The 24,220-nt window shown below is 38.2% G+C and overlaps 7 protein-coding genes, 2 long non-coding RNA genes and 1 pseudogene across 11 annotated transcripts; 5 read left to right on the top strand and 5 right to left on the bottom strand.

Annotated features, from left to right (window-relative positions):
* Positions 1 to 2,895: 2,895 nt before the first annotated feature.
* Positions 2,896 to 5,064, top strand: CER10 (3-oxo-5-alpha-steroid 4-dehydrogenase family protein). The gene is made up of 4 exons (NM_115394.4): positions 2,896 to 3,206; positions 3,391 to 3,430; positions 3,893 to 4,647; positions 4,740 to 5,064. Exons 1-4 carry the CDS (start codon positions 3,138 to 3,140, stop codon positions 4,806 to 4,808), a joined length of 933 nt encoding a protein of 310 aa, NP_191096.1. The 5' UTR covers positions 2,896 to 3,137; the 3' UTR covers positions 4,809 to 5,064.
* AT3G55350 (PIF / Ping-Pong family of plant transposase) lies at positions 5,038 to 7,728 on the bottom strand. Its single transcript, NM_115393.3, has 2 exons — positions 7,287 to 7,728; positions 5,038 to 6,334 (listed from the first exon to the last, which is right to left on the bottom strand). The coding sequence occupies exons 1-2, from the start codon at positions 7,474 to 7,476 to the stop codon at positions 5,304 to 5,306; spliced, it is 1,221 nt and encodes a 406-aa protein (NP_191095.1). The 5' UTR covers positions 7,477 to 7,728; the 3' UTR covers positions 5,038 to 5,303.
* Positions 7,729 to 7,934: 206 nt separating this feature from the next.
* Positions 7,935 to 10,364, bottom strand: PHIP1 (phragmoplastin interacting protein 1). The gene is made up of 4 exons (NM_115392.4): positions 9,868 to 10,364; positions 9,607 to 9,781; positions 9,372 to 9,418; positions 7,935 to 9,278 (listed from the first exon to the last, which is right to left on the bottom strand). Exons 1-4 carry the CDS (start codon positions 10,320 to 10,322, stop codon positions 8,162 to 8,164), a joined length of 1,794 nt encoding a protein of 597 aa, NP_191094.1. The 5' UTR covers positions 10,323 to 10,364; the 3' UTR covers positions 7,935 to 8,161.
* A 237-nt stretch (positions 10,365 to 10,601) lies between these two features.
* PPL1 (PsbP-like protein 1) lies at positions 10,602 to 12,255 on the top strand. The gene is made up of 7 exons (NM_115391.5): positions 10,602 to 10,854; positions 10,977 to 11,057; positions 11,131 to 11,213; positions 11,292 to 11,414; positions 11,486 to 11,557; positions 11,673 to 11,769; positions 11,863 to 12,255. The coding sequence occupies exons 1-7, from the start codon at positions 10,719 to 10,721 to the stop codon at positions 11,961 to 11,963; spliced, it is 693 nt and encodes a 230-aa protein (NP_191093.1). The 5' UTR covers positions 10,602 to 10,718; the 3' UTR covers positions 11,964 to 12,255.
* A 200-nt stretch (positions 12,256 to 12,455) lies between these two features.
* AT3G08475 lies at positions 12,456 to 12,822 on the bottom strand. The gene has a single exon (NR_141455.1). It is a non-coding gene; the product is annotated as an other RNA (long non-coding RNA).
* On the top strand, positions 12,461 to 19,002 carry ABCB20 (P-glycoprotein 20). Its single transcript, NM_115390.3, has 11 exons — positions 12,461 to 13,008; positions 13,120 to 13,174; positions 13,263 to 13,438; positions 13,551 to 13,751; positions 14,405 to 14,664; positions 14,826 to 15,136; positions 15,226 to 15,446; positions 15,536 to 15,876; positions 16,023 to 16,804; positions 16,898 to 17,139; positions 17,374 to 19,002. The coding sequence occupies exons 1-11, from the start codon at positions 12,601 to 12,603 to the stop codon at positions 18,601 to 18,603; spliced, it is 4,227 nt and encodes a 1,408-aa protein (NP_191092.1). The 5' UTR covers positions 12,461 to 12,600; the 3' UTR covers positions 18,604 to 19,002.
* Positions 18,969 to 20,251, bottom strand: AT3G55310 (NAD(P)-binding Rossmann-fold superfamily protein). Its single transcript, NM_115389.4, has 2 exons — positions 20,104 to 20,251; positions 18,969 to 19,857 (listed from the first exon to the last, which is right to left on the bottom strand). The coding sequence occupies exons 1-2, from the start codon at positions 20,119 to 20,121 to the stop codon at positions 19,036 to 19,038; spliced, it is 840 nt and encodes a 279-aa protein (NP_191091.2). The 5' UTR covers positions 20,122 to 20,251; the 3' UTR covers positions 18,969 to 19,035.
* On the top strand, positions 19,517 to 19,845 carry AT3G08470. The gene has a single exon (NR_141454.1). It is a non-coding gene; the product is annotated as an other RNA (long non-coding RNA).
* Positions 20,252 to 21,092: 841 nt separating the features above from the next.
* On the top strand, positions 21,093 to 21,958 carry AT3G55300 (annotated as a pseudogene; the record flags this gene model as incomplete). Its single annotated transcript has 1 exon — positions 21,093 to 21,958.
* A 167-nt stretch (positions 21,959 to 22,125) lies between these two features.
* On the bottom strand, positions 22,126 to 23,551 carry AT3G55290 (NAD(P)-binding Rossmann-fold superfamily protein). 2 transcript variants are annotated; one of them, NM_115387.4, is made up of 2 exons: positions 23,324 to 23,486; positions 22,126 to 23,088 (listed from the first exon to the last, which is right to left on the bottom strand). In NM_115387.4, the coding sequence occupies exons 1-2, from the start codon at positions 23,339 to 23,341 to the stop codon at positions 22,264 to 22,266; spliced, it is 843 nt and encodes a 280-aa protein (NP_567019.1). In that variant the 5' UTR covers positions 23,342 to 23,486; the 3' UTR covers positions 22,126 to 22,263. The 2 variants fall into 2 exon arrangements, with proteins under 2 accessions (NP_567019.1, NP_974441.1); NM_202712.3 differs by having other exon boundaries at positions 22,150 to 23,085; positions 23,324 to 23,551.
* Between the last annotated feature and the right edge of the window lie 669 nt (positions 23,552 to 24,220).

The following is a 24,220-nucleotide window of genomic DNA, read 5'->3' as shown; positions in this document are numbered from 1 at the left end:
GGGGTGGTCTTTGGTGGAGTTGTCACAATCGAGTGTACCTTTGTTTTCCTCGGTATGACCCAAGTAAAGTTTCGTTTTGCATAGTATTATAGTTATAATTATCGCCATTGTGGCTTTTGTCATGAAAAAATAAATTACCTTTGCATGGCGAGATTTTTTATCCCGAAAGTTCAGTCTAAGAATGATGTAAAATTCCTCTGTTAAGAAAAAAATGCCTTTAACAAAATAAAGAATTCGATGTTGAAGAAGAAGAATATATATATTTTGGTGCTAATTTGCAGCACAAGATATAAAAATTAGAAAGTATAAGCCAAAAAATCAAATCATGATTCGACAAGGTTGTTTTTAATTCTTTCGTGATTCTTGATGTTATACCCCTAATATAACTTACCGATAACATTGAATTAGTGAAAAATATTTCGAATTATGATCACCAGTCTCTATATTATATTTGATGATTTTATGGTTACGAATGTGAGGGGTACGTAAGATTAGTAAAGACGGACATGTTGTAGGAAGGTGTCCCAGTCCGCGATTTCTAAAAGAAAGATTTGTGGTCCAAACGTAAAATTTAATCAGACCTTCTTTTTAATGGACCTCACTATGTCGACACACAACATCAAACATATCCCTAACTATATAGTTCATAATCAAGATGTTTTTTACCAGAAAAATATAACATCAAACATGTCTCTCTCTAATCATTATATTTATAAGTTTTTCGTATCAGACTAAGAAAGTATATATCAACCTGAGACAAAATGATCCGGTAAGAAGAACTTCAATTTAGATGACAAAACTTCCAATTAATTTGAATTACTTAGAAAGGGATGAAGTTGAGACACAAAGAAAGAATATAATAGATATATTGCCTTAGCTTGTAATTCACAGTTTAGTTGTTTCAAAGAGCAATATCATTGGAATTTCGTAGTAACCAATATATATTGTGGTTATATATTTGTGGGGAGTGTGTATATGTATTTGATATGTTGATATTTTTCTTCAAAAGACAGATGATAGAGCTAAAACGATTTTTTGTCGATATGTTGCGCTTCGAAGTAGCTGAACCTGAGTGATAATGTCTTCATCTATTGGACAAGTAGGGAAGAAGCTAGCTCGCCGTATGCAAATACATAAAGTTCCATGTTTCACTTCTTCTAGGGGTGAATAGACGAGGACACACGATACAGTTTGTCATGTTAATCTTTCAAGCTCAAAAAATATAAAAATTGTATGAAAATCTGATACGGTAAATCTATATATTCTTTTGCATGTTTTTAAAGGAGCACTTATCTTTATTTGTTATAGAAATTTATTATTTAAAAGAAATTCGTCTTTATAGAAATGTGCATGTGTTTTTTTTATTAGTAACACATTTTCATGCAACAGGAATCTTCGCTTATCTGTAGTGTACATCTCATGAGCCCATATTCATAGTTGTAAAGCAACACCTTCTCTGCAGCTTTTTCTTTCCTATTGTTTTTTGTATCCATAGTTCACATCTACACACTATATAAGGCTATTACAAACAATGATACAATATATGTTCTCATATAATTTGATCTTAATTTTCAAGATATTTAAGGTGGGAAAATATCGAGATAGTATACAATGGAAATCGTTACCACGTGCATGCCAATCTTTAGTAGAAGAAGATTCCTAGATTCCAACAAGAACATGCGCATTTTTTCACGAAAGGCTGGAAAGTTTAATATATAATGGTCGAAAAAATAGGCATAATCTATTTAAGTACTAGCTTAAGTGTTTTACGCTAGATCTGGTGTTGACACTTGTACACCTGGTTTTAAAGTTGCAGAGAAAACTAGATTAATGCTCAAATTGTAGTAAGTAGATTGGATAATTTACACTCGGAAAAAACAAGTTTTTTCAGAAGAATTAGACTGTTGCTCACTTGAGAAAAATCTAGCTAGCTTTGTTAATTGAGGATAGTTAGTTATAGTATTTGAATGACATTAAGGTGTTTGAATATCGCATGAATTGTCGCCTTGGTATTTGGGCAATTACCGGTCATTATTTTGATCTTTGTGATGTCAACTAATCGATCCCAACCATATATATCATAAACTACTGTCTCTTAATTGATCCATTGTGTTTTTAATTTTATCATTACTTTTTTTAACTAGTTGAGAGAATGATTATCTAACCCCTTTCATATTCAGAAAACTTAGGTTTTGAGTTTTTGCTTTATTTGCTGCTCTCTTGAATTAATAGAGCTCTCGTATGCGATTGACTTTGGGTGATTTTTTTTTGTTGGAAAAGCAAATTTCATTGACCAATATAACTAAACTAACACACTACTTCCATGTGGTTAAGGGCCGGGATCATTTATTATTTGCATCTTTTATACGACAATGACAAGGATTCGTTCTCATTACTCCATCCCATTTTGTGGTATGTAAAATCCTAACTTTTTTACTGCATTGATACAACATTTTATTTTAGCATTAGATCAATACGATGGACATATGTCATCAAGTGAGGGGGTAGAAGTTTGCAACTAATGTTTTTGTGCTCATGAATCAATCTCTTCTAGGTAACATTATTTCACTCTTTTCTATAGCGAATACTGCAATGCTTTTACGTTTTAACTAAACATGACTAAACCAAATACCAAAAAAAAAACGAGTAACACTTTGGTGGTTCCTATCTAAGTTGACCGGATCACTCGATTTGATAAAAAAAATTATAGTAAAAGTTTTTGTTTTTGAATACAAATTATATATTTGACTAAAATTCGAAACTTAACCGAAACTAAAACCTTAGCAGATAATCTATAGTATAGTAGATTCATAAACCGAAAAAACAAAAATCTAAACCTAAACTGAGTAATTACTAATGGTGGATCCTTAAAACAAAGCCATAATTTGCAATTGCAACAAATGTTTTTGTTTGGAGTAAAAACCAAAAAAAAAATGATGGGGAGCAACTAAAAATGTAAAATGGTCCCAATCTAATCGCATAAGTTGGGAAGATAGTTAGTAGTTCTCCTACTCCCAACTACATCCTCTTCAATGCTCAATCTCGTCTTCTTCTTCCTCTCTATTTAATTTCCCTTGTCTCTCTATCTCTCTCAATTTCCTCATCTGGGTCTTCCTCGTTTGCTCCGCTTAAGCACCATGAAGGTCACCGTCGTCTCCCGCAGCGGCAGAGAAGTCCTCAAAGCTCCCCTTGACCTCCCCGATTCGGTACTTTCTCGTTTCTTATGATACTCTCTTCTCCGATCTGCTTCTTCTTCTGATTCGTGGGTTTGTTTCCAAAATGTGATTGAAGGTTTTTGTTCTTTAGTTTGGTCCCTCAATGTAGGGAAAGTTGCATGCTTTATGATTTTTGGGTTGTTGATTTCGATTTCGTGTGTTTTGTGCTTCGCAGGCGACTGTTGCTGATCTGCAAGAAGCGTTTCATAAGAGAGGTAAAGTTTCCAAAGTTTTCATTTTTACTTGAAATTTGACTTGTCGAATGTTGGTATAGATCTCACCTGAGTGTGTAAGCTTAAGCTAGTGTTTATGTGTTTGAGTTCTCCTTATACCATTTGATGCTTATGGGGTTATATAATCAAGATCTGTGTGGAAGCTTAAGGAGTATTTAGATTTGATAATGTTTTCTGCTGATAAGGATCACTTAAGCTTCTAAACACAGTTTTGGATTTGAATTAATCATCACAACCTTTTGTCATTTATGGATCAGTCCCTTTTTAGCTTTAATAAAGGTTCACTTTAGATTGTCCATCAATGGCAATTATCTGAAATCATCTTACTATACAGTACAATGTATATTCTGTATGTATTATATTTATCTCGTTCATTCAAATCTTAGTTTGATTTTCTCTCAGTAGGTATTAAACTGTTTGATTTGGGTTTTGTTGTTTCAACAGCTAAGAAGTTTTACCCGTCGAGGCAAAGACTGACTCTTCCCGTGACTCCTGGATCGAAGGACAAACCTGTTGTCCTCAATAGCAAGAAATCACTGAAGGAGTACTGTGATGGAAACAACAACTCCTTAACTGTAGTCTTCAAAGACCTGGGGGCACAAGTTTCCTACCGCACACTCTTCTTCTTCGAGTATCTTGGCCCTCTCCTTATCTACCCTGTCTTTTACTACTTCCCTGTTTACAAGTTTCTTGGTTATGGAGAGGACTGTGTGATCCATCCGGTCCAGACGTACGCTATGTACTACTGGTGCTTTCACTACTTCAAACGGATCTTAGAAACGTTTTTCGTACATCGGTTCAGCCACGCAACCTCCCCAATCGGGAATGTGTTCAGGAACTGTGCTTATTACTGGAGCTTTGGTGCTTACATTGCTTATTACGTCAACCATCCCTTGTACACTCCAGTTAGTGACCTTCAGATGAAGATTGGTTTCGGGTTTGGTTTGGTTTGCCAAGTCGCAAACTTTTACTGTCACATATTGCTGAAGAATCTGAGGGACCCCAGTGGGGCTGGAGGCTACCAGATTCCACGCGGTTTCCTCTTCAACATTGTTACATGTGCCAATTACACTACCGAGATTTACCAATGGCTAGGATTCAACATCGCTACTCAGACCATTGCAGGATATGTTTTCCTCGCTGTTGCTGCTCTAATCATGACTAATTGGGCTCTTGGAAAGCACAGCCGTCTGAGAAAGGTAAACATAGCGGTCTCACGATATGATTTTAGCGGAACTGAAAATTCTCAAATAATGTTCTTATTGTGGATTGTTTGATATTGGTATTGCAGATATTTGATGGAAAAGATGGAAAGCCAAAGTATCCAAGAAGATGGGTGATACTTCCTCCATTCCTTTAGAAGCCATTGTTGCTTATCAGTAAAAGCTCTTAATAAAGCTGAAAATGAGACTTTCTTTGGGTTCTCTGTATCGTTTCCTTTTTTGTTCGGTCTATGTATTGGTTATAACATGTTTATTCCTTTTGTTTCAATATGTTTTGATTTTTGAAGTTAGAGAGATTTAGAAATGTACTTGTGTAGTTGTTTCTCACGCAAACCAATTCCTCTTTATGTATCGCATACATGAGTCAATAATAAATATGATTACTAGTAACATAAATCAGTCTATGCGGCATTCTATAATGACAATTGCAATGAGTTTAGACGTCGATGAAACATACAAGTTGTATAAATTAAAAATAACATTCATAAGATACACATTTTTGTTTGTCCCATAAAAGAATATGTCAATAGATCAAATCAAACGATAAAATGTTATGCTAAACAAAATTACCAGAAGGAAAAAGAAGCAAATGAAGCTTTCATAGAAAGACCACAAGAACCGGGAGAGAGTAATCAAGCTGATGAATTTTTTCCACACAGTTGGTCAGAGAGTTCATCTCTCAAGACCGATGAAGCCTCATCGGCAAGCTTGCAGCTTCGTTGTCTGTAGTTCATGTCATGTTGCTGAGACAAAGGTTGGTCATCCAAAGTTTGATCCTCCATATCGATAATAATGTTGTGCAGCAAGCAACAGACAAAGATTATCCTTGGTAACCGGTTTCTATCAGGCATCCACATTACCCCGTTTATTATCCTCCACCTGTCTTTAAGCTTCGATAGTGCCATCTGCGCGGCTTTTGTTGCCTCGGAGTGTCTTTTGTTGAACTCGGTTTGAGGAAGCGACGTGGGTTTGCCTTGGTATGGAGTGAGAAGCCATGGAAGAAGAGGAAAACCTGAATCACCTACTATGTATTCTCTTAGCTCGGTTCTTTCTGAGAGCGGTAACTTTTCCCCGTTCAGTCTCTTCCCTTTCTCAACTAGTTTGTAGAATCCTGAGTTCTTGAGGACAACATCATCATTTAAACTCCCAGGCCAACCAGCTATTACATCGAGGAATCTCATGTCCGGGTCTACTACGGCCTGCAAAGTCATGCTGAAGTTCTTTTCTCCGTCCAACCAAACTTTGTTTGACGGTTCCACAGCAGGAAGGTTCATAACAATATGTGTAATGTCGATAGCGCCACAGCAGTTAGGAAGACCTGAGATTTTCTCAAACTTTGATTTTATTTCATCGAGTTTCGAAGGCCATGAGAGATGGTGTATTGCTCTCTCTTCCATTGATTCAACAAAGCGCCAAGTGATTTGGGAGACTGTTGACTGGTTCATCCCAAAGGTCTCTCCAATGACAGAGAGAGATTCACCAGAGCCAAGCCTCCTAAGCGCCACAGCTACACGGTCATTGAGAGATAAAGGGTTCCCATTTGAGTCGCTGAAATTTGCAGGCTTTGCTGTGAAATCGGCTTTCACAAGAGAGCAAATGTAGTCAAATGTCTTCCTTGATATTTTGAAAACTGACTCAAATGTCTTTGGATCCGTTGACCCTCCTGAAAAAGGAGATGAAAAGAAAAAACATGACATTCTCATAGTAACTACAAAATCAACAATGTATCCAAGATCAAGCTTACTGCTCTTTAGTACAAAGACACATTCATTGTAATGAAGTCAGTGTAAAAGAACCATGCAGATCCATAACTGTTTAAATCACATTATATATCAGCTCATACAACATTGGACTAGCTTAAATCCAACACTCGGAAAGCTAAAAGAAGAGTGCAAAAGCAGAAGAGCTAATGACCTATCAATTGATTATCATCGACCTACAAGCGCATTTACACAGGGAGAGACAACGGGAAGAGGGGCAAAAAATGTCTTATCATAATCAGAACATCACTGAAAGAGACATGGAAAACATCTGGCTGACTCTTCACAAAGAGAGTTAATAATGTCATCATCAGAAAGCAATGAGAACTTTTACAAAACAAAATTAACTTGCCAAATTGGAAAAAGAAACTAAGACTAGTCAAAGTCTGCTAATCCCAAATTGGTTCTAAAGAATCATATCATTTAAACCAAAATCGAAAACAGGAAAAAAAAAACATGCTCAAAGTTATCTAGATGAGTCTAAATGGCTCGAAACTGAGCCCCTAGAGCCTTAAGAACAACTTCATCTACACAAAAACCACTTCCATGGATCCATATAGCTCACTTAAGTTAGCCACGACACAACTAGAATCGAATAAGAACTCACAAACCCCCAAAACTACGAATCAATAGATCGAAACAATACTCCAATGTACAGAGTAAGATTAAAGGACATCTCTTGTCTACATTACTAAATTCAATCTGAAACTTTTTCACCTAGAAAACCCAAATAAAAATCAACATTCAGAATTGCAAGTTCCATGAAACAGAATCAACAATTAGATTCAAAAAACAAAAACTCTGCCAATGCAAAAATCACCACCAACAAGAAAGGTAGGAAAAAAAAAGAGATACCATAAATACGGCGAGAGAATCCATCCCACCAATCCAAAGACTGAGATGATGAGTCGTCGTCGTCGTCGTTGTTATTAAGAGCAGCGGCGGCGGATGCGGAAGTAGCAGCAGCAGTAGCAGCAAGCAATACGTTCCGATCAACCTTCTTCTCTGCTCTCTTCTTCTTCTTTATCGTTTTGATTGGTCCCATCTAAAACCAAAAACTGTCAAAGAGATTTTCCTGCGTTTTGGGTTTGGAGCTTAAAGCATGCAATAGAGAAGAGGATTAAAGTTCAAAGAAGAGAGATTTGGGGTAATGTGATTTGATTTCGACTTTCAAAAAAAAAAAAAACGTGGCCATTGCTTCTTTTTTTTTGCCACTTGTTTTGATGATTAATTGCAAAAGAAGGTTTTCGAAATTAAAGATCCTTTGGACCAACTTTAATTATCTAGGTTCGGATTGGTAACAGGCATAATTGGATTGCTTATCTTCTAATTGTTATAGTCCGCAATAGGCATATATTTGATCTACTCTTTAATCTATTGGATTCTCAGTCTTTTCTAATGTCAAGAATCTTCGTTTGTTACCTTTTATCACTCTGTTTGTGCCGACATTTTTAAGATCATGGTCGGAGAACAACATATGAAGAGAAGAGAGAATTGGAGCGTCAAGAAATAATAATCCAATATATTAAGATACTTTTGGTTTTTAGACTTTAGAGCATTCTATGAAAGATCATAAAACAATACAGAATAAAATTTATGGTTTTCTAAAAGAGGACCAAAACTCCACTCTTCTACCAAGTGGTCCACGTCCTTCCATATTCCTCCAATGATTCAAATGTAAAGTTTAAGAACAAAATGTATAAGCTGTCTTTGTAGAGCTTGTGGGATCATCAGCCTTGTTTTTGCAGCTTGTTAGGGCAAGCTGAAGAAAGATGACCTTTTTCTCCGCACTCGTAACAGTTTCTCTTTTTGATCTTACCAGTGCTAACCGCAGATGTTAAGCTTGCATCATTAGCTCCATTTGTCACATCAATGGATATCGGAACAGTAGCATAGCTCTCATCCATGAACGAACCACCATTGTTTTCAGTGTCTCTTGTTTTCTTTTGAAGACTATAGCTTGTTACCTGAGTCGGTCCTGCCTCAACAGTTTGGTGATCCAGCGTTGAGTTTGTGTGAGAAGTGTTTTGAAGCTTTATGGGACAGGCTGTAGAAAGATGACCCTTTTCTCCACACTCATAACAGTTCCTCCTTTTGACCTTACCAGTGCCAACAGCAGATGCTGAGTATCCTCCATTATAAGTTTCATTTGTAGAAGCGTATGTCTCATTCATGTAGTAAGAATCACCACTATTCTTTGGAAGACCATAGCTTTGCATAGCCGGTCTACCATCAACAGTCTCTTGACCCAGCTTTGAGTTTGCCTGATCATCAGCCTTTTGAAGCTTTATGGGACAGGCTGTAGAAAGATGACCCTTTTCTCCACACTCATAACAGACCCTCCTTTTGACCTTACTGCTGCTAACCGTAGTTGCAAAGTAGTTTCCGTCATCAACTTCGCTACGCCCAGCTAAAGCCGGTACTGGATCAGCAGCAGCATAAGTATCTTCCATGTTGTACGAACCAGCATTGTTCGTTTCACCAGGTGTATGATCAGTAGCTGGTCTGTCTTTAAGTGCACAACATATCTTGACAGGTCTTCCGCAAATAACCTGCTGATCCAGCTTCAGCGCAATCGCCACAGACACACTATCCTTGAAATCCACATGCGCATACCCTTTAAACTCTCCTGTTTCTTTGTTTTTACCCAACCGCACAGAGTTTATTACGCAGTCAGAGAAGAGCTTCCGTATGTCACGCTCTGTTGTGTCCCAGGCTAAATTCCCAATGTATACCCTGTTATAGCCATCCACCATTTCTGGAGCGAAACCAGAAGATGTTTTCCTTCTTGGAATGGAAGGGGTGGTGGTTTTCACGTATTGCTGGATTGTCAAATATCGATCACCCCTAGTAGTAAAGTAAAGAAAAATTACTCAACCAATATCAAATGTGACCAAGGAAAGTCTTAAAATATTTGAGTCACAGCTATAGATTACTTACATAGCAGCTCTATCAAAAGCCAAAGCACGTTTTGCGCCATCTTCAGTCTGTATAAATGAAACGAAAAAAAATATCAACACAGTGTATGACACAGTCCATTTAACCAGTCTCTAATCTCCAGCCACCAAGGCAAAAAACTAACTCTAAAGTCTAATCCCAAAACAACAACGATCTATGTTCTTACAAAAACAAAAGGCTGCATCATAACACAGCAACGTTACATGGAAAAACTTACGTCAAAAGTGATGAAGGCAATACCACTGAAAGCCCCATCTTCAGGACGCATCTTGCAATCAACTTTAATGATGACTCCACAGCTTCTAAAGTAGCTACGAATCTCATCTTCTGTACTCTGATAAGGAATACCCCCAACATATAACTTGTTAGGAACAACCCCATCTTCTTCTTTACTGGAAAACAAAACACCAAGTCGATTAATTTACATAAAATTGAAACTAACAGAGCTTTAAAATGAAGTCGGTTAAAACAAACTTACTTGTCTGTATTAACTTCAATCTCTTCTACCTTCACCTTCTCTTCTACATTGCCTTCCTCAGCCTTCTTTGGCGTTTTGTTTACCTTTCTCTTCTTCTTCTTCTTCTTATTTTTCTTCTTCTGGGGTTTTTGCTCTTCCTTAGTTCCTTCATCTCCTTCTAACTCGTCGACTTCCACAGCATCGTCTCTCTTTCTCTTCTTTTTAATCTTCGTATCAGTCTTCTCGCTTGACCCACCATTCCCAACTTCATTCTCTCTGATTTCGTCGTCTTCTCTAGCGAAAGTTTCGCAATTTCTTCGTTTCTCTCTCTTCGACAATCTGGGTTTGTGGCTAGATGAATCAAGGAGCAATTTCAGAGACTGAGATTGTGGATTTGTTTCGGATACAGAGACAGATAGTGATTCAGCCAAATCTTGTCGAATCCTCTGCTTCAGCTTCTTGTTCGACAGCACCATCTTCTTCACTGAGACCGCCAAAAACAAAAAACATAAAACCCTAATTGGATGATTTTGATACCACCTACATATGGGCCGGGCTTCAGATTTATTATGGGCTTTTCATAAAACGTCTACTACTGTAACAAAGAGCCCCAAAATGTTTAACTGTTCATCCTAATTTGTATATTTATGTAAAACACCCATTGAAACTGTGCGTTTTGGTTACATTTTTGTTATCTTGCAAAGATTTATTATTTTGAAGGGCCATTTTTGCAAATTAGTGTTTTTTTTGTCTCTCTGACATTTTTAAAAGGTCAGGAAGTTTCAAAAGTGGATAAACTGAGAAAGAAGTGAATCCATAAGAGAAGACAACAAAAGATCTATCTCTATACCACATATTACACTTTTTCTCCAATGGCTTCTCTGAAGCTTTCACCTTCTTCTCCAATCTCCATTTCTAAGGTTGGTGTGATTCCTTCCTCTAAGAAAGGACTTTCATTTCTTGTAAAAGCAGAGCACCATTCCTCGTCTTCTTCTTCTCATCTTCAAGGTTTGTCTTTTCTTACGTGTTTCCGATTCAAATTACTCTCTATATTCTGCTTCTCTGAGGAAAAAACGAATCTTTCTTCAAACCCTTTTATAAAGTTTGTGTTTTTATTTCGTTTTTTTCAGATAAATGTCAGAGACGTCTGATTGTAACATTTGGTGTTGTTGCTCCTTGGATCTCATTGCTTAGTAGAGCTCCATTATCATGTAAGTACCCTTTTTGTTTGTCACTAATTTTGCAATTTTTGTGTGTAATTTTGAAATGTTTGATATGGCTCAGTTGCTGCAGAAAGCAAAAAAGGATTCCTTGCTGTCTCTGACAATAAAGATGCTTATGCGTTTCTCTATCCATTTGGTTGGCAGGTATCAATTTTGTGATCTTCTTTGCCCACTTTTTAACAATTACAATGTCTTGTCTCATTGTTTTGAATGTGTGTTTAGGAAGTTGTGATTGAAGGTCAAGATAAGGTATACAAAGATGTGATTGAGCCTTTAGAAAGTGTTAGTGTGAATTTGGTCCCAACTAGCAAACAGACTATTAAAGAATTTGGCCCTCCCAAGCAGGTAATGTTCTTCTCTTTTGTTTGGTTGTTGTTTTTCACTCTCTTTAATGATTGAACTTGGTTTGGTTACAGATAGCTGAAACACTGATAAAGAAAGTTTTGGCACCTCCAAATCAGAAAACAACCCTTATTGATGCATCAGAGGTTTGCTCCTTTTGATAGCTTTTTTCGACTAATTGAGTGGAGGCTCTTGAATGTAATAATAAGAGAGAGAGAGAGGGTGGTTTTGATTGTTTGGTTTTTGTTTCGAGTGCTGCAGCATGATGTCGATGGGAAGACTTATTATCAGTTTGAGTTCACTGTTCAAGCTAGAAACTACACTCGCCATGCTCTGGGTACCATCACGGTTTTCAACGGTATATACATCCCCATGAATTCTCACATTCATATCTAATACACACTGACTGCAGTATCCAATGCTCATCGAGAAATGGCGTTTTGCTGTGCAGGAAACTTCTACACACTGACGACGGGAGCGAATGAAAGGAGGTGGGAGAAGATGAAAGATAGGCTTCACACTGTGGTAGATTCCTTCAAGATCACTGTTTGAAAATACTGTAATCAAGTTTGCTTTGGTTGTCTCTTGTTTTGCCCATTTCTTGTATTTTTGTCCATTCTTCTTCTCTCTTTCCCTTAACAATATTCTTTTCCTGTAAGAGAGATTCAATAACTCTTGACTTGCCTCCTTACCTCTCTCTCTGCTTTTAACCTAACTTCATCTTGTTTGGTCAATTTGATCTCTAGTCATAGTTTTGTAGCTTCAGCTACTAACCAGAAAGGGCTTATAAAGTGTCATGTTACAGCTACGAGAAAGTCAGTAATCGAAATGCTCTGTCAAGAATTAGCTCACCAGTAATATATAAAAAATATGCAAACTCGAAGTCGCTGTGTCCGTTAGCAGAACCAGCTCTTGTGTTACGGTAGGTGACGGCACAGTACACTGCAACGGCAACACAAATTATTATAAAAAATCTCACCAAAATTATTGGAAAATAATTAAAAGAAAAAAAAGGCGGAAGAAAATTATTTCTTCTTCTACGATTCTTCTTCTTCTTCTTCCTCTCTACAAACTTAGCAACAGATCCAGCTAATTTTAGAAGAAGAAAAAAACAAAATCAAAATCCCTAAAAATCTGAAAATCTAGGGTTTTCAACACAGAAGGTGTTTTGTGTGGTGCTCCTCCGAAGATGATGATCTCTAGAGGTTTATTCGGATGGTCTCCGCCTCATATGCAACCATTAACTCCAGTCTCTGAAGTCTCCGAGCCACCTGAGTCTCCTTCTCCTTATCTCGACCCTGGTGCTGAGTCTGGTGGTGGCACGGGCACGGCGGCGGCGCTAGCGGAGGCTGATGAAGAGATGGATGATCAAGATGAGCTTGAACCACCTCCTGCTGCTGTTCCTTTCTCTCAGCTCTTCGCTTGCGCTGACCGCTTTGATTGGGTGCTTATGATTGTTGGCTCTGTTGCTGCTGCTGCTCATGGTACTGCGCTTATTGTCTACTTGCATTACTTCGCCAAGATTGTTGATGTTCTTGCTTTCTCTAATGATTCTAGTCAGCAGAGATCTGAACACCAGTTTGACCGACTCGTCCAGGTTAGTGAAACTTCTGACAACTCATGATTTTGCTCGGAATTGGCATTTCTGGTTTTGTACTCCAATCATGTGTTCCTCTTTTAAGTTACTTATGCTCTCATTTTTGTGCAGCTTTCGTTGACGATCGTGTACATTGCTGGAGGTGTTTTCATTTCTGGTTGGATTGGTAAGTTTGTTTTTCGCTTATTGTATGCATCTTTTTTCCACAACTGAAATGATGATGCTTAACAGTTACTAAATGTTTCTGATAATAGAGGTGTCTTGCTGGATACTGACTGGAGAAAGGCAGACTGCTGTGATCAGGTCCAAGTATGTCCAAGTATTATTGAATCAAGATATGAGTTTCTTTGATACATATGGTAATAATGGAGATATTGTGAGCCAAGTGCTGAGCGATGTCTTACTCATTCAGTCAGCTTTAAGCGAGAAAGTATGTTCGTCCAACTCCATTTCTAGTTTTATCATTCATATCTTTCTTTGTAACTGTGAGTATTACTTTGTTGCTATTTCTCTAATCTTCTTCCTGATCCTGGACTTTGCAGGTTGGAAATTATATTCATAACATGGCTACGTTTATCAGTGGACTTGTTATTGGATTTGTCAACTGCTGGGAAATTGCATTGATTACACTAGCCACTGGTCCTTTCATCGTTGCTGCTGGAGGCATATCAAATATTTTTCTACACAGACTTGCTGAGAACATACAGGATGCATATGCTGAAGCAGCCGGCATTGCTGAACAGGTATTACAATTGATAGGTTTATTGGGAGATTATGGAATTAGCATCAAGATTTTCTCTTGGCCACTATTCAAAACTTGGAAGTTTGTTGGTGCCAATTGTGATCGCTGACCACTTGAACTATGAAATCTGGAAGCTAAAAACTAAACTCTTTAAGCATTTGAAATTAATCAATTTTCTTATAGTCATATGTGCCTTGTTGGCATGGAACTTCTTTTTCTGCATATATAACGTAGAATTATGCCTTACAAAGTTCAATATCTTTTCTTGTTTTTTGCTCTTATTAATCACTCTTCTCTTGTTAAGTTCAGAAAATGGTAGGTAGAATTGAAGAGGGTTAAGATTGTACTTAGGCTCTAGGTTACTTCACTAGATACAATGAGGTTTTATTGTGATCAAGAATCAGTTAAACTTCTGCCAGTTTCATCTCAAAATGTAGACCAAGGGATAGCCTTGTTTTTGTTTTGCTAGGATGTACATCACTGGGAATGCCTAGTAACCACACTCGATAGTCTATGCATGATTACAAGTGGTTTTGTAATGTGTACCCTATAGATCCCATTTTCTAGTGCTCCCTTCCGACACTAGTTTATTGCCTCAGTTAGAGTCTGGTGTCAATATTCTAATTCTTAGAAAGATTTATCTTAAATGTGCAGGCGATCTCTTACATTAGGACTTTATATGCCTTTACAAATGAAACTCTAGCAAAATATTCATATGCAACCTCCCTTCAAGCAACCCTGAGATACGGCATATTAATTAGTCTTGTGCAAGGCCTTGGACTTGGATTTACTTATGGGCTTGCTATATGCTCGTGTGCGCTGCAACTTTGGATTGGACGATTCTTTGTTCACAATGGAAGGGCAAATGGTGGAGAAATCATAGCAGCTCTTTTTGCTGTTATTTTAAGTGGCCTGTAAGCTTTTCTATTGAAACTGATGTTTCTATATCTATTTTCTCAGTCTCTGTTACATAATTATGCACATATTTTTTTGATGTTATCATTACATATACAGGCAGATATATACATATTTTACATAGAAATAATGTCTTGATTATGCATAAATTGTTTGGCAGGGGGTTAAATCAAGCTGCTACGAACTTCTACTCTTTTGATCAAGGAAGGATTGCTGCGTATAGACTTTTTGAGATGATAACTCGTTCATCTTCTGTGGCTAACCAAGAAGGAGCTGTGCTGGCTTCTGTTCAAGGAAATATTGAGTTCCGGAATGTATATTTCAGTTATTTGTCACGACCTGAAATTCCAATCTTGAGCGGATTTTACCTCACGGTTCCTGCTAAAAAAGCAGTTGCACTTGTTGGTAGAAATGGTTCTGGAAAAAGCAGCATCATTCCTTTAATGGAACGGTTTTATGATCCGACATTAGGTACTTTGACTTGTGATTTAAGATGCACCACTCACCTGTCAATGGTGACAAATATGAGCTGACTACATCTGTGGTTTTCTCTTATGCAGGAGAAGTTCTTCTTGATGGAGAAAATATTAAAAATCTAAAACTGGAGTGGCTGAGAAGCCAAATAGGGTTGGTTACCCAGGAGCCTGCTCTGCTTAGCTTGAGCATAAGAGAGAATATTGCATATGGTCGTGATGCTACTCTTGATCAGATAGAGGAGGCAGCTAAAAATGCGCATGCGCACACATTTATCAGCTCACTTGAAAAAGGATATGAAACACAGGTAGACATCATTTGAAAAGACTTCTGAAATCCTGTTTTGTCAGTTGATTATTCAACATTGAAGTGGGAAATGCCTTGTTTTTCTTCTAGGTCGGGAGAGCCGGTTTAGCAATGACAGAGGAGCAGAAAATTAAACTTTCGATTGCTAGAGCTGTGCTTTTGAATCCAACAATTCTTCTGCTTGATGAAGTAACTGGAGGACTAGACTTCGAAGCTGAAAGAATTGTGCAGGAAGCTCTTGATCTTCTGATGTTGGGACGGTCAACCATAATAATAGCCCGACGATTAAGTTTGATAAAAAATGCTGACTATATTGCTGTGATGGAGGAGGGTCAGCTCGTTGAAATGGGTACACACGATGAATTGATAAATCTTGGTGGGCTGTATGCTGAGCTTCTGAAGTGTGAAGAAGCAACAAAGCTTCCAAGAAGGTATGATAGCTTAGAACTTAACAATTAAGTCGTGTAGTAGTCATGTGGCAAATTATATGTTTTGGGTATTTATTTTCTGGTGTTATGATCTCCCGTAATGTGGTTTTTTGGTAATTACTTGTTTAAAAACTCTTATGTTGGTCCAGGATGCCAGTTAGGAACTACAAGGAGTCTGCGGTGTTTGAGGTCGAGAGAGACTCTTCAGCTGGCTGTGGCGTCCAAGAACCATCATCACCCAAAATGATTAAGTCTCCATCTCTTCAAAGAGGTAGTGGTGTGTTCCGTCCCCAGGAACTGTGTTTTGATACTGAAGAATCACCTAAAGCTCATAGCCCTGCATCTGAGAAAACAGGGGAAGATGGCATGTCTCTGGATTGTGCTGATAAAGAGCCAACTATCAAAAGGCAAGATAGTTTCGAGATGAGGTTGCCACACCTTCCTAAAGTTGACGTTCAGTGTCCCCAACAAAAATCAAACGGCTCAGAGCCAGAGTCCCCTGTTTCACCCCTTTTGACATCAGATCCTAAAAACGAGCGTTCCCATTCGCAGACGTTTAGTCGTCCTCTTAGTTCTCCTGATGACACTAAAGCAAATGGTAAGGCGTCTAAGGATGCTCAACACAAGGAGTCACCTTCGTTTTGGAGGTTGGCACAGCTTAGTTTCCCAGAGTGGCTTTATGCTGTATTAGGGAGTCTTGGTGCTGCCATCTTTGGTTCTTTCAATCCTCTTCTGGCTTATGTCATTGCGTTGGTAGTTACGGAATATTATAAAAGCAAAGGAGGCCACCTGCGCGAGGAGGTTGACAAATGGTGTTTGATCATTGCCTGCATGGGGATTGTGACAGTTGTTGCCAATTTCTTGCAGCATTTCTATTTTGGCATAATGGGAGAGAAAATGACGGAGAGAGTTAGGAGGATGATGTTCTCAGGTATTGGAAATTTTTTAAATTCATTATAATTTACTTTATCCCATTTTAACTACTTTTACTTGCCTGAGTTCATTAATTTCTCTGATGTTTCAGCAATGCTGCGTAACGAAGTTGGATGGTTCGATGATGAAGAGAACAGTCCAGATACATTATCCATGCGTTTAGCAAATGATGCTACTTTTGTCCGAGCTGCCTTCAGCAACAGGCTTTCAATATTTATTCAAGATAGTTTTGCTGTTATTGTTGCTCTTCTGATTGGGTTGCTGCTTGGTTGGCGTTTGGCCCTTGTTGCATTGGCAACTCTGCCAATTCTCACTCTTTCTGCCATTGCTCAGGTTTGCATCGCTTCTTCTATAAAATTGTTTGAAATTATTTATATTTTAGTCAATTTGTTTTCATTTTCCCCTGTCACATGTGTTTCTGACTTTGCAATACCTTTCCAGTTCAAGTAGCGATTTTAGCTTATGCTTCTTTGTTTTCTGCCATCTCATTCTCAATTCATGTAGCTCAAAAATGTTTGTTTATTCAGCTGACACGACATTCTAATCATTCTCAAAACGAATTTGCAGAAACTGTGGCTTGCCGGATTCTCAAAAGGCATACAGGAGATGCACAGAAAAGCATCTTTAGTTCTCGAGGATGCTGTTAGAAACATCTACACTGTTGTTGCTTTCTGTGCTGGTAACAAAGTGATGGAACTGTACAGGATGCAACTCCAGCGGATACTCAGACAGAGCTATCTCCATGGGATGGCTATTGGTTTTGCGTTTGGTTTTTCACAGTTTCTTCTTTTCGCCTGCAACGCGCTCCTCCTATGGTGCACTGCGTTATCTGTTAACCGTGGATATATGAAATTATCGACAGCTATAACGGAGTACATGGTTTTCTCATTTGCTACATTCGCCCTTGTGGAGCCATTTGGATTAGCACCGTATATCCTCAAGCGACGTAAGTCTCTGATATCAGTGTTTGAAATAGTCGATCGAGTCCCTACGATTGAACCAGATGATAACTCTGCTCTCAAACCTCCTAATGTCTACGGAAGTATTGAATTGAAAAACGTAGACTTCTGCTACCCAACTCGACCCGAGATACTAGTGCTGAGCAACTTTAGTCTCAAAATCAGTGGCGGACAGACTGTAGCTGTTGTTGGCGTTTCAGGTTCTGGAAAGAGCACGATAATCTCACTAGTAGAGAGATACTACGACCCAGTTGCTGGCCAAGTCCTACTAGATGGGAGAGACTTAAAGTTATATAACTTGAGATGGTTGAGAAGCCACATGGGTTTGGTTCAGCAAGAACCCATAATCTTTTCCACAACAATCAGAGAGAATATCATATATGCAAGGCATAATGCAAGTGAAGCTGAGATGAAGGAAGCAGCAAGAATTGCAAATGCTCACCATTTCATCAGCAGCTTACCTCACGGTTACGACACACATATTGGGATGAGAGGCGTAGAACTTACCCCTGGACAGAAACAGAGAATAGCAATAGCACGCGTAGTACTGAAGAATGCTCCCATCATCTTAATAGATGAAGCCAGCTCGTCTATCGAATCTGAATCGAGTCGGGTTGTGCAGGAGGCTCTTGATACATTGATAATGGGGAACAAAACAACAATTCTGATAGCACATAGAGCGGCTATGATGAGACATGTGGATAACATTGTGGTACTTAATGGAGGGAGGATAGTAGAGGAAGGTACACATGATTCTTTAGCAGCAAAAAATGGGTTGTATGTACGTTTGATGCAACCACACTTTGGTAAAGGTCTACGCCAACATCGACTGATATAGAGTTTTGAGGCTCCATCAATGATAATGATTTTGGCATCTCTGATCAATGATTCTCCGGAGGATTACAAGATGTTCAAAAAAAACCCTATACAACCACGGGTAGTTCTCTAGCAGATAGGGCCTGTAGATGTAGATTTCCATAGTCTTCGAGCTGCTTATTCTTTTTTTGGAGACGAAGCATCAGAAGTAGGTCATGGTCATTGCTTCGTTCTCCAAAGTATATCGATTTTGTCTATTGAATCTGAATATTTTAGGAGGTTGGTAAATCATTTTGGAGGCTGTTTATTTGCCTTTCCTTTATATGTGTCTGTGCTGGTTTGTTCTTGCAAAAACATGGATGATGTATGTAAAGCTTAAGAAAATAGTTGAGAATGTGTAAATGTATTCATTTATCATTGCACAAGCACAAGCACAAGATACAGGGTTCAACTTTCAGAGAGATGAAAAGATAGGCACACCGGGCAATGTAGCACCGGAATCAACAATGTATGTATTCCCGGATATATATTGAGAAGAGTCATGAATGAGATAGCGAACCAGAGAAGTAAGCCCTGGATCAATGGTCTGTTGCACCTTTAACGGCACAGTCCTCTCGGTCACATTCTTGAGCCACTCCTTTTGCATAAGAGCTTGTGTGATCTCTGACTTGAAAAGCCCCGGTGCGATCGAGTTCACTCTGATCTTGTGAACACCTAACTCAATTGCCATCATCCTTGACATGGTGTCAACACCGCCTTTGGAACAAGAATATGCAAGTCCACCGGGCACGATACTGCGGACCCCAGCAACCGATGAGATGTTTATCACCGAGCCACCACGTTTAGCGTCACGCATTAAAACACAAACATATTTGGCTACTAACCAAGGTCCCTTTAAGTTGGTATTGAAGACGTTGTCCCATTCGTCCTCGGACAAATCCAAACTCAACTTGACATTGCCTCTGATTCCAGCATTGTTGATCAATGCATCGATCTTTCCAAAGATGTCCCAAGCTTCCCTGACCGCTTTTTGAATGGTGGCTGCGTCTGATGAAACGTCTAACTCAAGAGCTGCGGCTTGGATTCCAGTTGAACTGAAGCTGTTGATTTCAGAGCAGAGAGAGTTGAGTCGATCAACACGACGAGCTGCTGCAATAACCTGGCAACCAGCTTTGGCAAGATCAAGACAGATCTCTCTTCCAATACCAGAGGAAGCTCCTGTCACAAGAACCACTTTGTCTTTAAGTTCACACCATGGCTCCAACTGCTTCAACACCTGCTTAAAAATCCAAAAATCAAGTAATTGCAGATTAAAATGACATAAGAAGCTACTTAACATTGATACCAAGAAAAGACAGACAGACGAAACACATGATTGACATGTAACAATCAGATTTTACGATTAAAATCACGGTAATATGGAGAGTGATCATATCCATCGCAAGGGGTTTCAAATGGTCATCGTCTGATAGTTTTGAAGATAAAAAATAAAGATGGGAAATGTGAGCAAAAGGAATCTCACCGTTTGATGATTGCTCATATTGTTTGTTTTCTATGTGTGTGCTCGATGGAGGAGAAGAAGAAGCCCATAAAATAACTAAGATGTACAAATAGAACTTAGATATATAATACATAACAAAGGGCGGGTTTATGCCCAACCCGTAGGTTCTTCTATCCTAGTCAACACTCTTCTTCATCACCAAATAGACAATTTAACGTGCCAATGTCTCCGCTGATTCTTTAGGTTTGATAATTTTTATTTATTGTTATCCTTAGTATTATTTATTTACTTTTATTCTTTTGACAACTATGAATACTTCAAGCAAAAATATTATATAACCATGAGTTTCTCGCGGATTGATTGGTTTATTGATTCTTTACTTTAGTACTTGTGAAGAATCTAAACAAATACTGTATATAATTATTTTTTCTTTTGTTTGGGGACCAAGTTTGTTATTTGGGTTTGACTAAACACATCCTTTGGGCCTTAGTGGGCCTGACGAAAATGGCATGAAGAGAGAATAACAAAAGTGGTCCATCACATATCACCTATATAACATTTCTATTACAACGTACAAAGAGAGGTGGTGGTAGTTGTGTGACAAGACAAGCTAAAGAGAGTTCAAGAGAAGATAGATAAAGAGCTTCCGAAGCAAGCTTTCTTCTTCCTCTTTGTTGTTCTTGAATCTTGTTCTTCTTGTGTGTAAAATCTGAAAAAGAACCAAGGACATCACAAGTTAGTGGTGTGTGTAACCTCTATGATCATATAGTGAAGCTTGGAAATAAGAGTCCTTCCCCGAGACGTAGCGGTTAGCCGTGAACTCGGTTATCAAATTCTTGTGTTTGTTTCTTTTACAAGCTATTATTATTCTCAGTTTTCTCTACAAGTGGTATCAGAGCAATCCAGGTTTGATTGTAAGGAAGACATCTAGCTATGGAACCAACAAATGCAAGATTTGAGATATTGAGAAGTTTGATGGCAAAGGAGACTTTGGGTTGTGGAAGCATAAGATGCTATGTCAGTTGGAGATTCTAGGCTTAGAATCTGTCTTGGTTGAAGATGCTACACCATCAGACCCGGGAAGTCAAGAGGAAGGATGCGAACCTAGGGTAGATCCAAAGAAAGCAGAGAAAGATAAAATAGCTAAGAGTCTGATAAGCATGAGTCTAAGCGATCTGATTCTAAGGAAGGTTATGAAGGAAACTACCAGACAAAGACCTTAGCCAACATGATCTATTTGAAGCACAAGTTCACAAGCTTCAAGATGGTGGAGAACAAAAGCATTGAAGAAAATCTGGATACTTCTCTCAAGCTAGTTGCAGATCTAGCAAGTTTAGACATCAACACTAGTGATGAAGACCAGGCTCTACAATTCATGGCTGGCTTACCACCACAATATGATTCACTAGTTGATACACTCAAGTATGGGAGTGGGAAGGATACCCTGACACTAAATGCAGTCATAAGTTCAGCATACTCTAAAGAAATTGAGTTGAAAGAAAAGGGATTGCTGAACGTGTCAAAACCAGATTCAGAAGCATTATTGGGTGATTTTAAGGGCAGATCAAACAATAAGGGAAATAAAAGGCCATGTACAGGAAGTTCAAGTGGAAATGGGAAATTCCAGTCAAGGCCAAGTAACAACACAAGTTGTTTTATCTGTGGAAAGGAAGATCACTGGAAAAGGGAATGCCCTCAAAGAAAGAAACATGCAGAATTGGCTAATATTGCAACTGAGCCTCCGCAACCTTTGGTGTTAACTGTGAGCACTCAAAGCACATGCAAAGAATGGGTTATGGACTCTGGTCGTACATTCCATAGTACATCCGATAGAGCTGTCTTGTTTGACTTCAAGAAATTCAAAGATAGAGCATAACAAAGAGATGATAGTCTCTAGCAAAACTGAAGACTATGGAAGGAGAAAAACCAGAAGTCTGTTTCAATCCCAAAAGTGAAATCACCGAGTGACGCATGATCAAATTAGATGATCCCGATTTTGTTAGCCACAACCAAAGCATCACAATCAGGAGGCTGTTTATTTTTCTGTCCTTTCTTTTTGTGTCTCTGCTGGTTTGTTATTGCAAATTTTTGACGATGTATGTAAATCTTAAAAAGTAGTAGAGAATGAGTAAATGTATTCACTTATTATTGCACAAGATAAGATATTATAAGGTTCGATTTTCAGAGAGATGAAAAGATAGGCACACCGGGCAATGTAGCACCGGAATCAACAATGTATGTATTCCCGGATATATATTGAGAAGAGTCATGAATGAGATAGCGAACCAGAGAAGTAAGCCCTGGATCAACGGTCTGTTGCACCTTTAACGGCACAGTCCTCTCGGTAACATTCTTGAGCCACTCCTTTTGCATAAGACCTTGTGTGATCTCTGACTTGAAAAGCCCCGGTGCGATCGAGTTCACTCTGATCTTATGAACACCTAACTCAAGTGCCATCATCCTTGACATGGTGTCAACACCGCCTTTGGAACAAGCATAAGCAAGTCCACCGGGCAACATACCCCGGATCCCGGCGATCGATGAGATGTTTATCACCGAGCCACCTCGTTTAGCGTCACGCATTAACATACAAACATGTTTGGATACTAACCAAGGACCCTTTAAGTTGGTCTTGAAGACGTTGTCCCATTCGTCCTCTGACAAATCCAAACTCGACTTGACATTGCCTCTGATTCCAGCATTGTTGATCAATGCATCGATCTTTCCAAAGATGTCCCAAGCTTCCCTGACCGCTTTTTGAATGGTGGCTGCGTCTGATGAAACGTCTAACTCAAGAGCTGCGGCTTGGATTCCAGTTGAACTGAAGCTGTTGATTTCAGAGCAGAGAGAGTTGAGTCGATCAACACGACGAGCTGCTGCAATAACCTGGCAACCAGCTTTGGCAAGATCAAGACAGATCTCTCTTCCAATACCAGAGGAAGCTCCTGTCACAAGAACCACTTTGTCTTTAAGTTCACACCATGGCTCCAATAGCTTCAACACCTGCTTTTCTCCCCCAAAAAAAAAACAAAATACAAAAATCAAGTAATTTCAGATTACAAAGACAAAAACACATGATTGACAATTTTTCCATATGGAATCATATGGTAAAGAAGATAACAGAAATCATATTTAAAGGTTAAAAGCATGGTAATTTGGAGAGTGGTCTTATATAAATGGTTATATGAATAGTTTTGAAGATAAAAAGAAAGATGGGAAATGAGAGAAAATGTTATCTCACAGTTTGATGATTGCTCATATTGTTTTCTCTGTGTGGTGTGTTCGATGGCCAATGGGGAAGGAGAAGCCAATAACATATAACATATATAAATACAAGTGTCAAAAAGATATAATCTGATCCATCTGCCAAAGACCGCGGTTCTAGAGATACCAAGTAGAACACGTCCCATAACAAAGGACGGTTTATGCCCAAATCTGTAGGGTCTAGGTCCTAATTAACACTTTAGTCTACTACATGTAAAGCCTACTTCATTACCAGATCGACAATTTAACGTGCCAATGTCTCGAAACTGATTCGTGGGAAACAATTTAGGTTTGATGATTTTATTTATTGTTATCTTTATTAATATATAGATACTCCATCTGTTCTTTTTTATTTGATTTTCTAAGAAAAATATTTGTTTCAAGAAGATTGATTTTTTAGATTTTTTTATACAATATTTATTAGTTATTACTGATAAATTATAAACTTTAATAAAAATAATTGAATATTATTGGTTTAAAATTATAGAAAATTGTAAAACACAAAAAAAATAATACATTTAAAATCAACTTTAATATATTTTTTTAATATATATATCTTTTTTTAGAAAATCAAACAAAAAGGAACAAAAGGAATATATGATTTCTTTTTTTTTTCTTTTTTTTCCAACTATCAATCAATGGTTCAATAATACCGACGTTAGTTCAATGATACCGACGTTTTCTGTCGTTTTCCGGCAACAAGCAACAATAATTCATTTAGTAAAAGTTTTTTACAACCACGAGTTTCTCGCGGATCGATTGTTTTGTTGATTAGATTGGGCTCCACAGACCACAGTGAACTTGTTCTGTACTTTGAAAGCATCTAAACAAAGAGATGGGTCCAATGGACCACTTGAATTTTGGGTTGGGTATT

Source organism: Arabidopsis thaliana, chromosome 3 (genome assembly GCF_000001735.4).
Source record: "Arabidopsis thaliana chromosome 3, partial sequence".
Taxonomy (NCBI): domain Eukaryota; kingdom Viridiplantae; phylum Streptophyta; class Magnoliopsida; order Brassicales; family Brassicaceae; genus Arabidopsis; species Arabidopsis thaliana.
This window is presented reverse-complemented; position numbering and strand designations above follow the sequence as displayed.